Source organism: Salvelinus sp. IW2-2015, linkage group LG30 (genome assembly GCF_002910315.2).
Source record: "Salvelinus sp. IW2-2015 linkage group LG30, ASM291031v2, whole genome shotgun sequence".
In the NCBI taxonomy this organism is placed as follows: domain Eukaryota; kingdom Metazoa; phylum Chordata; class Actinopteri; order Salmoniformes; family Salmonidae; genus Salvelinus; species Salvelinus sp. IW2-2015.
Window position 1 is genome coordinate 4,945,413 of NC_036869.1, and position 11,371 is coordinate 4,956,783.

An 11,371-nucleotide genomic window follows, 5' to 3' on the forward strand; every position below is an offset into this window, starting at 1 on the left:
ATTCTTATCGGCAGACTCAACAGCCTTGGTTTCTCAAATGACTGCCTCGCCTGGTTCACCAACTACTTCTCAGACAAAGTTCAGTGTGTCAAATCAGAGGGCCTGTTGTCCGCACCTCTGGCAGTCTCTATGGGGGTACCACAGGGTTCAATTCTCGGGCCGACTCTTTTCTCTGTATATATCAACGATGTCGCTCTTGCTGGGGGTGATTCCCTGATCCACCTCTACGCACACGACACCATTCTGTATACATCTGGCACTTCTTTGGACACTGTGTTAATTAACCTCCAAATGAGCTTCAATGCCATACAACACTCCTTCCGTGGTCTCCAACTGCTCTTAAACGCTAGTAAAAAAAAAAACGCCCGCCCGACTAGCATCACTACTCTGGACGGTTCTGACTTAGAATATGTGGACAACTACAAATACCTAGGTGTCTGGCTAGACTGTAAACTGTCCTTCCAGACTCATATTAAACATCTCAAATCCAAAATTAAATCTAGAATCGGCTTCCTATTTCGCAACAAAGCCTCCACTCATGCCGCCAAATATACCCTCGTAAAACTGACTATTCTACCGATCCTCGACTTTGGCGATGTCATTTACAAAATAGCTTCCAATACTCTACTCAGCAAACTGGATGCAGTCTATCACAGTGCCCTCCGTTTTGTCACCAAAGCCCCTTATTACCACCGACCACTGCGACCTGTATGCTCTAGTCGGCTGGCCCTCGCTACATATTCGTCGCCAGACCCACTGGCTCCAGGTCATCTATAAGTCTATGCTAGGTAAAGCTACGCCTTATCTCAGCTCACTGGTCATGATAACAACACCCGCTCCAGCAGGTATATCTTACTGGTCATCCCCAAAGCCAACACCTCCTTTGGCCGCCTTTCCTTCCAGTTCCCTGCTGCCAATGACTGGAACGAATTGCAGAAATCGCAGAAGCTGGAGACGTATATTTCCCTCACTAACTTTAAACATCAGCTATCTGAGCAGCTAACCGATCGCTGCAGCTGTACATAGCCCATCTGTAAATAGCCTACCCAATCTACCTACCTCATCCCCATATTGTTTTTATTTACTTTTCTGCTCTTTTGCACACCAGTATTTCTACTTGCACATCATCATCTGCTCATCTATCACTCCAGTGTTAATTTGCTAAACTGTAATTACTTTGCTACTATGGCCTATTTATTGTCTTATCTCCTCATGCCATTTGCACACACTGTATATAGACTTTCTTTTTTTTCTATTGTGTTATTGACTGTACGCTTGTTTAAAATTAAATAAATACATATTTGAAGGGTATCTACTTAAGGACTTCACAACACATTCATAATCCATACAGTACATAACACATTCATAGATAGTACATTACCTAAATATCTTCAGTATGCAATCTGACTGTTATAAGGCCATGAGTTTGAATCAGGTTCAGTCTCTCAGGCTTTACTGTAGACCCACCCACACATGTACAGTATGTGTTCATAAAATACCTTGAAGCCATAGGTTCTGTTCAGAGAACCGTAGCGAGGTGTCCCTGGGTTCTCACAGGTAGTACGGGTCGGTTCTGAGAGAAGAAGACAAAGGAGAAAGTTTGTATAATATTATCTTAGAGACCTTTAACTATGTACAGTATCTCTGGCTGGGGATGCAGCCTATGCAGGCACTTGAGACATACAGTCTGTCGTCCAAATGACACCCTATTCCCTTTATAATGCACTAACTTTGAACAGGGCCCATTGGACTTTGGTCAAAGTAGTGCACTATATAGGGAATAAGGTGTCATTTGGGACACAGTTACAGTAACAGCTATTGTTCCCAATGATTCAACATAGCTTACTGCAGTCATACCCAGCCTAAAACAGAGGTGTATGTCATTGTGTGATTGCGCGTGTGTGTGCACGTCCGTGTGAGTGCTTATGAAGGTGGTTGAGAAATTAATTTATCTCCGTCATGAGTGTGTTTCTGTAAGTACAGCAGCTGCAGCAGTACTGTAACAAAACAACCAAACAGTAAGAGTCTTTAAAATACTAGGCAGAATACCCAGTAGGGGGCAGTGTTACTGCAGAGTTGCAGCAGCGTCGGGCCCAGCTGTGTGGCTGTGTGGAGGGAAGCAGCATCATTAGGATGTAGAGGACATCCTCGGCCTGACGCATAGACCTGGATTCAATGCAGCCTCAGAAAATGACAGCAACACACACCTCCACCACTGCCTGCCTAGCTAACCCACACAGCAACGTGCCATAGCTAACACTATCGTGTCTGCCTCCTCTCTTCTGTATGAAAACGGAATCATACAGAAATGCAGTCTGGGAAATTATTGTGCGAACGAAACATAATTAAGTGAAAACAATAGTTTGCGCATGTCAAATGAGGCCTGTCTGCACAGAACCCGTTTTGGTTCAATTACATAAATACCGCCTCTCCCCACCCTCCCTCCCCACACTCAGACACACACACTCAGACTCAGTCACACATACAAATAACCCCCTCTCCTCCCTCTCCACTCCACACACTCACAGCAGGAACATCTCATCCCAAGCAATTCTCATCATCCTGAGAGGTCCGTCTTGGAATATATGGCATTTCATGAATACTACATATTTATGAAGACAGTATTTCTCCTATAATGTCTGTGCCTCTGTACCTTTGTGGATATTTCTACTCAAACAATATGTGTTGCATGTTGTGATAACATTATATGAGACTACTTTGTCAATGCCTTATCAGTTACAGTCAAGATTATCTTAAGGTAACTGTATGTCATAAGAATGCCTTTTCAATATGATAACAGTTAAAGGGGCAATCTGCATTTTGAACCAATAAAAAAAAATGCAGATTGCCCCTTTAACCATATTTTGACAAAGGACTACAAAGCACTGTCATACCAGATGACATAAACAGTCATGGCATCTGATGAACAGCATATGACAACAGAATTGACACACACAGCCATGTCACAAACAATGTTTAGATCAGCTAGTTAGCTATGTTCAAAACTAGTCCAAATATTTCCCTCTACATTTCAGCATATAGACACATCTGTAGGCCAATCAGTCTGATAATTGAGCCTCATTGATTTCAAGAGTCAAATAGGGGGTGCTTATATTTGTCTTGTTTAACCTGTACAGAGTATAGTGAAATGGAAATGTGTTTTTTGCATATCCCACTCCCCCTGAGACACCCTCAGAGAGTGGGGTCACAGCCAGGGATCAGCGACCCTGGAGGAATTAGGGTTAAGTGCCTTGCTCAAGGGCAGATTGGAAGATTTTTTACCTAGTCGGCTCGGGGATTGGAATTAGCAACCTTCGGTCACTGACCCAACGGTCTAACCACCAGCGCAATCCGGCACCCATAAATTACAGCCACCATAATGAGCTATACTGTATTTAAACTCAGGCTACCCTCAATGTTCATTTCTGTAGTACAATACACGGTTGCCCAGTACTAAACAGATAACAACTGACTTGTTGCTAATGGTCTAATGATCCAGTGACAAAAGGGGCCTATGACTTGAATATTAAATGAGTGAAATAAAGACAATTATCAGTTAGTCATATGGATGTGTGAAGGGTGTCTCCTTTAAGCACCTCATCCAGGTCCCTAATCAGATAAGGATTCAGGAGAAGTCTCACAGACACTAGATAGATAATTACAGATCTGAAGACAGCAGGTAAGTTAAAGATGCCAGGAAAGGGAGGACATCAAACATATACTATATGATATGAGTGACAACTGGGGTTGCAACATGCTAGTAACTTTCTCAAAATTCACTAGTTTTGGAAGATTACTGGAATCAGGATGGAACAAGCAGGAAATCTGGGAATACTCCAATTAGTATTTCTAGAAAAATTTGGGAATTGGGGTAAAGATACCGGACTTTTGCAACCCTAGTGACAACAAAGCCCGCGGGCTAGTTTCCTGGACACAGATTAAGCCTAGTCCTGGTCTAAAAAAGTCGAGGTTGTTGACAATATATTCTCCAAACACCGGCTTCGAGAGCATTTTCACTTTATACAACGGGTAAATGGTAAATAATGTATGGTGTCATTTTGGAGTAACTTTCTCACTCATCATTAGTCAAGATAATTATTCACAAGCTTGATGTAGTCATTGCGTTCTATGCATATGGGACCAAATACTTAACTTTTTATTACTTTAATACACACGTAAGTGAATTTGTCCCAATACTTTTGGTCCCCTAAAATGGGGGGACTATGTACAAAAAGTACTGTAATTAATAAACAGTTCACCCGATATGGATGGAAATACCCTCAAATATAGCTGACAGTCTCCACTTTAACCTCATAGTCATTGTATCATTTCAAATACAAAGTGCTGGAGAACAGAGCCTCAAAAAACAAAAATGTGTCACTGTCCCAATACTTTGAGCTCACTGTACATGCAGAAATACACATATTAAAACAAATAATTCTGAAAGTCACCCTGCAATAGAGCATGCTGGGTAATATTATATATGGCTCTACGTAGAACCCTTCTTGCCTTCCAAAGAATCATCAAAGAAACCTTTCTTCCAAAAAGGGTTCTTCAGATCAAAAATGGTTATTGGTAGGATCCTATCCCCCCCATAGAAAAAATCTATGAGTATACGCTGAAGCTAGAAGTGAAACTAGAAACTAGACAATGGTATCAGCCAGCTGTGAAGGCTAGGGCCAGGAGAATGTCACTAGTGTGCCCCTGATGGAACTGAATCCCCCTACAGCCATTCCTACACACTTCATATCTTGACAGGCTCCATTCTTCTCCCCCGTCAATACACTCTCTCCTCTCGGAGGGCACTAAAAAGAATGACCCTGCCTTTTCTGGAATACTCTTATCAATAAGAGATGTGTGTGGAGGTTAGCACTGCAGCCATTATAGTGCACTACTTTGACAACGGCCCATAGGCTTCTGGTCAAAAGTAGTGCACTATATATGGAATAATGTGCCATTTGGGACGTAGTCTTGGTATACCTCAGGTGGCCCAGTGTCAGAGGGAGGACATTGATTCCAGTTGTTTGATGTAGTTAAATACTTTACAAGCTGTGCTTCAAGGCACGCAAAGAACGCTAGAAATAGGAAACAGAGATGATATACTCTAGAGGAATAAAGAGAGGGGCAGAAAGGTTATGGGTGTGTATATACACTGAGCATACAAAACATATTGAGTAAAGCAAATAAAAATGCAGTAATGACGCTTTGGGGCCAAGTATCACACATAGGACAGTTGTACACCCAGTTGTATACGCTGTGTGACCCTCACGCTTTGTGGGACACGGGCACACACACATAGACACACACACAGTAGATGCTTACCTATACAGCGAGGCTGGAATCCGCTCCAGGAGCCGTCGGCCTGGCACAAGCGTGTAGTGGAGCCCACCGGGATATAGGGGGCGCTACAGCTGAACGACACCTCTGACTGATAGATGAAGCTGAGGCCCTCTCTGGAGCCATAGGCAGGCACACCAGGGTCCCCACAGAACTTGGCTACAACAACAGAATCAAGGAATAGGAGATTAAGAATAAACATGAAAAAAACACAGACAGGAGCAGTGTTACCGGCTTCTCCCCGGCGCGGTGTTGATTGAACTTCAGCAAGAGTAGGAGCGGAAATTAGACCAGAAAAGTCTAAATACCCACACAAGAGTAAAGTCACCGGTTTTGCCCCTGTGCGGTTCGCTCCTCCTGCCACAGTATCTCTTTGTATCTGCGTCCTGGGCAGGTACATGGGAGAAGAAGATGAGGTCTTACAGACCAGACAGACATGAATGACATCGGACCCTCAAAGGGCTCAAAGCGGTCGTTGAGTGCTGACCATCTGGCTGTCCAGCAAACCTTGGTCCGTCTAGAAAGAATCACATTGTTATGTTGACGTCATGCTTGGCTGATACATTATAAATGTGCCAAGCATAGACTCCCTCTCTTACTGTCTGGGACCTAGGGGATACAAACTTGACTTTTTCTTGATGAATAATAGATACACTGTCAAGATATAAAAAAGAAAGAGGAAGAGGAAGAGAGAGAGCAGAGAAGGGGTTGAGAGAGCAATCGAGCTCAGAGAGAGTAGCAGAGATGTAAAGAGAAGAAGAAGAAGTAGAAGAAGAGGAAGGAGAAGAGGAAGAATACAAATAAAAGTGTGCTTCCGCTGCAAGTTTAGCAAAGTCACAAGGCAGTATACTTTTTTCATTCCCATAGCTGACTGCTGCACGTTTGCTTCATGACCTTTTAACATGCTCTCCCCTTCACCCTCCAGCCCTCTATCAATCCTCCTTTCCCCTTCATCCCTCAGGCCCTCTACATCTCTCCTCCCCTTCACCTGCTCCAGGCCTCTACATCGCTCCTCCCTTCACTGCCAGGCCCTCTACATCCCCTCTCCCTTCACGCTCCAGCCTCATCCTCATCCTCCGTCCTTTCGATCTGCAGCCTCTCTACATCCTCTCTCCCTTCCGCCCGCTCCAGCCTCTACATCCTCCTCCCCTTCACCCCTCCAGTCCCTCTACATCCCTCCTTCATCACTGCTCAGCCTTACATCCTTCTCTGCCCCTTCATCGCCTCTAGGCCCTCTACATCCTCCTCCCCTTCACTACCTCAGCTCTCTACATCCTCTCCCTTTCATCCCTCCAGCCCTCTACATCCTTCCTCCCCCTTCATACCTCCAGGCTCTACACCTCCTCCCCTTCATCCCTCCAGCCCTCTACATCCTCCTCCCCTTCACCCTCCAGCCTCTACATCCTCTCCCCTTCATCCTCCAGCCCTCGTACCTCCTCCTCCTTCACGCCTACAGCCCTCTACATCCTCCACCCTTCACCCCTCCAGCCCTCTACATCCTTTCGCTCCGTTCCTGCCTGCCCCAGCCCTCTACATCCCTCCACCCGCCTTCACCCTCTTCACCCCTCCAGACCTCTCTACCCCCATTTGCCTCCGCTCACACCTTTCGCCCTCTCCAGCCCTCTACATCCCTCTCTCGCTTTCCCCCTCCCAGCCTTCTACATCCTTCTGCCCTTCAGTCCCATCCGCTCTACATCCTCCTCCCCTTCACTCCTCCAGCCCCTCTACGATGCCTTCTCACCTTCTCTCACCTGGCGTACTCTCCCCTCAACCCAGCCTCTACATCTCCTTTTCGCTCTCGTCCTCTCCCTTCAACCTCGCCTCACAACCCTCCCTCACCCTATGCCCTTACCTCTCCCTTCACACTCCCTCTCAGTCCTCTCTACAATTCTCTCCTCCCCACCTCTCTACCCTCCTATCTAGCTCTCTCCTCCCCCCCCCAGGCCCTCTACATCCTCTCTCGCCTTCACCCCTCCAAGCCTCTACATCCTTCTCCCCTTCACGTGCCCCTCCAGCCCTCTACATTGCTCCTCCCTTCATGCCCCTCCACCCTACTAATTCCTCCTCCCTTCATACGCCTTCCAGCCCTGCTACATCCTCCTCCCTTTCATCCTCCACCTCGTACATCATCCTCTCCCTCACCCCCTCCACCCTCTACATCCTCTCACCCTTCATCCTGCCAGCCCTCTTAGCATCCTCCTCCCTTCATCCTCACAGCCCTCTCAACATCCTTCCGTCCCCTTCCCCCTTAAGCCTTCTACATCTTCGCTCCCTGCCCTCTTCAACCTCCCCTACCCTCCAGCCCTCTACATGTTCTCCTCTCCCTTTCATCCCCTCAGCTCTACGATCCTCCTCCCCTTCATCCTCCGCCCTTCTATCACTCCTCTCCCTTAATCTCGCCTCCACGCCCTTTACATTACCTCCCTTCACCTCCAACCTCCAGCCCTACATCCTTTCCTCTCCCCTTCATCCTCCAGCCTCTACATCCTCTCGCTCCTTCACCCCTACAGCCCTCTAATCCTCCTCGCCGCTTCCCCTTCGCAGGCCCTCTACTCCTTCGCCTCTTCATCCCTCAGCCCTCTACATCCTCCTCTCCTTCAGCCCTCCAGCTCTACATAACTGTCCTCGCCCTTGGCTACGCCCTTCCAGCCCTCTACATTCCTCCTCCCCTTCACCCTCCAGCCCTCTACATCCTCACCTCCTCCTCCTTCACCCCTCCAGCCCTCTACATCCTCCTACCCTTCAATCCCTCCTAGCACTCTACATCCTTCTACCCCTCCTCCTCCCCTTCCCCCCGTCCTCTTATCCCCTCACCCTCCTCACATCTACATCCTCTCCTTCACCCCCTACCAGCCTCTCACCTCCTCATCTCTCCCTTCCACCCTCCACCTCTAGATCCTCCTCCTCTTTCAACCTCCACACTCTACTTCCTCCTCCCCTTCACCCCCTCCAGCCTGCGATCACTCTACACATCTCCCCTTCATCCCTCCCACCTACATACTCGGCTCCTCAACCGCTCCTACCCTCTACAATCCTCCCCTTCCACCCTCCTCTACATCCTCCTCCTTCATCGCCCTCTACACATCCTCCTCCCCTTCAGCCATCCCTCCACCCTCTACATCCTCCTCTTGCCCTTTCACTGCCTGCCAGCACTCGTACATCCTTGCCTCCTTGCACCCCTGCCACCGTGCTCGCTCCGCTTTCACCTCCCCCAGCCCTCGTTATCCTCTACTTCCTGCCCATACCTTCACCGCTCCACACTCTAACGTTATCCTCCTCCCTCTTCACCCCCTGCCAGCCCTCCGACCCTCTAATCCTCTTTTCCCTTCAGCCCCTCCACTTTCGCTCTTACATCCTCCTCCCCTTCCACAGGCCCTCGCACACATCTACATTCCTCCTCCCCTTCATCCCCTCAGCCAGCCCATCCGACCTCTTACATCCTCTCTCTTCCTTTACGCTCCACAACCTACATACCTCCTCCCTTCACGCCGCAGCCGCTCCTATCAGCCCTCTACATCTGCACCTGCGCTTCACCCCTCCCACCCTCTACAAGTCCTCCTCCCTTCATCCCCCTTCACCCTCATATCATGTCTCCTCGCCCTTTCCACCCCTCCAGCCTTCCTACCATCTCGTATCATGTGTCCTCCTCCCTGTCACCGCGCCCTCCGTCCTTCTACATCTTCTCTCGGTCCCTGCCAGGCCACCGTCTTTTTCCCTTGACCCCTTACCGTTCTACATACACCTTACCTCCAACCTTCTACATTCCTCCTGCGCCTTCAACCCTCTGATATCCCCCTTCCCTTCACCCCTCCAGCCTTCCTACCGCTCTACATCCTCTCTCCATCACCCCTTCCAGACCTGCTATCATCTCCGCTCCGCCCTCTCAACGTCCTCTCCAGTCCCTTCCTTTACCCTCTTACATCCTCCTCCCCCACCCCTGCCACCCCTCTCCCTCACCCCAAGCCTCTATCCTTCTACCTTCCTCCTCTACCCTTCAACCCCTCCACAGGCTCACTCCTCCTCCCTTTCACCGACTCGTCCTCTGCGACCCTCTACATACTCCCCCCCTTCACCCCCTCCAACCCTCTACATCCTCCGTCTCCATTCACCCTCCTCCAACTCTCTACATCTCTCCTCCCCTTCACCCCTCCACCCTCTACAGTCCTCCTCCCCGTCCGTCCAACGCCTCCTCCCACACCCTCTCTTACCCCTCCATCCTCTCCTTCACCCCCCTCCAGCCCTCTACATCCTCTCCCCTCGCCCTTCATCGCCCTCTCACCCCCTCCAGCTGCCTCCCTCTACATGTCCTCCTCATGCCCAACCTTACAATTCCCCCTTCACTCGCCCTCTACCTACATCCTTCCGCTGCACCCCCTCACTCCATTCTCCAGCCCCTCTCCCACCCATCCTCCTCGCCTTCACCCTCTGCAGCCCTCTACATAGTCCTCACCCTTCTCCCCCTCACCTCTATCATCCTCCTCTCTGCCAGTTCCTTCCAGCTCCTACCCGTACACCTTCCCCTTACCCCCCAACCCCCTTCCCTCCTTCGCCTCCCTCCTACCCTCTGCATGCCTTCCCTCAGCCCCCTCAACGTCACTCTCGCTCCCTTCACCGCCTCCACCTCTACATCCTGCCTCCTCTTCATTACCTCCCTCCAGCCTCTTACATCCTTCATCTCCCCTCTTTAACCCTCCACCGCACTCTTACAGTCCTCGCTCAGCCCTTCACCCTCCAGCCTTCTACATCCTCTTCTCTCCCTTCACCTCCTCCAGCCCTCTACAATCCTCTCCCCTTCACCTCCTCCAGCCTCTAATCTCCTCGCCCTTCAACCCCTCCAGCCCTATACATCCTCCTCCGCCTTCATCCCTCCAGCCCTCCTTACCTCTCGTACATCCTCCTCCCCTTTACCTTCCTCCACACTCCCCTCCACCACATACTTACTCCCCTTCTCACCTCCCTCACCCTCCTACCTCCTACATCCTCCCTCCCTTCACCCCCTCCAACCCTCTACATCCTCCCCCCTTCAACCCCTCCAGCCCTCCTACCCTCTACATCCTCCTCCCCATCACCCCCTCCCACCCTCTACATTCTCCTCCCCTTCACCCCCTCCTCCCCTCCACCACCTCTCCTTCACCCTCTCCACCCTCTACATACTCCTCCCCTTCCCCCCTCCAACCCTCTACATCCTCTCCCCTTCCCCCTCCAACCCTCTACATTCCTCTCCCTTCACCCCCCCAACCCTCCTTACGGCTCTATCAATCCTCCTCCCTTGCACCCCGCTCCAACTCTCTCTACATCGCTCGCGTCCTCCGCTTCAACTCTCTCCACCCTCTACAGAGTCTGCCTCTCTCTTCACCCCCTCGACCCCTCCGCCGACTCTCGTTTGAAGCCCTGTCTGATGACCCACTGGGGCAGGCAGATAAGAACTAATTAATTATGTGCAGATTACTAACGATTACCCCCTCCGCTCTTCACTCTGTCATACGGAGACTGACAGATGGGTTGGCAGAGGCTGAGAGACAAGTAGGTAAACTAAACATGAAGGCGAGTGGGTGAATTATGATTCCCTGGGTGTCTTTCTGTATAGAAAATTCTCCAGGTGTAGAATTGATGGTTGGGTCTTCTGATGTTCAAATGTACTTTCCAAGGTCTCTGAGTTATGAACTTATAGGTGAATTATGATTCTCTGGCTTGTTGTATGCCAGAGACCGAATCCTCAATAGGTGTAGGAAAGATGGTTGAATCATCTGATGTTCAAATATGTCTTCTGAGTCGGAGAAAAAAAAACAGTGGCATCGGAGTTAATTCCCCTGCATTATTTATAATTCCTTCTAACAACGGGACTGAAGCCTTGTCTCAGCAAGACTGAAACTTTTTTAAACAAAGGCTTTCACAAATCCCCGATTGTAAACGCAGCAGACATTGTAACTTTTGAGCAGAGTTCCAAGGAGATGGCACTGGTTTGAGAAAATCTGCCAAAAATATATAACCACCTAATGTAGAGTGACTTGTTCTCCCTTCAGTTCTGTGTACG

General features: G+C 49.3%; 1 protein-coding gene across 1 annotated transcript in view; it reads right to left on the reverse strand.

Annotated features, from left to right (window-relative positions):
* The window catches only part of LOC111954931 (CUB and sushi domain-containing protein 3-like), a 32,662-nt gene extending 26,925 nt beyond the window's left edge, over positions 1-5,737 (reverse strand). The window contains exons 1-3 of the mRNA XM_023974869.2: positions 5,650-5,737; positions 5,323-5,496; positions 1,500-1,573 (exon numbers count right to left, since the gene is read on the reverse strand). Of these exons, the coding sequence (XP_023830637.2) occupies positions 1,500-1,573; positions 5,323-5,496; positions 5,650-5,737 (336 nt within the window). The remainder of the gene's footprint in view (positions 1-1,499; positions 1,574-5,322; positions 5,497-5,649) is intronic.
* Between the last annotated feature and the right edge of the window lie 5,634 nt (positions 5,738-11,371).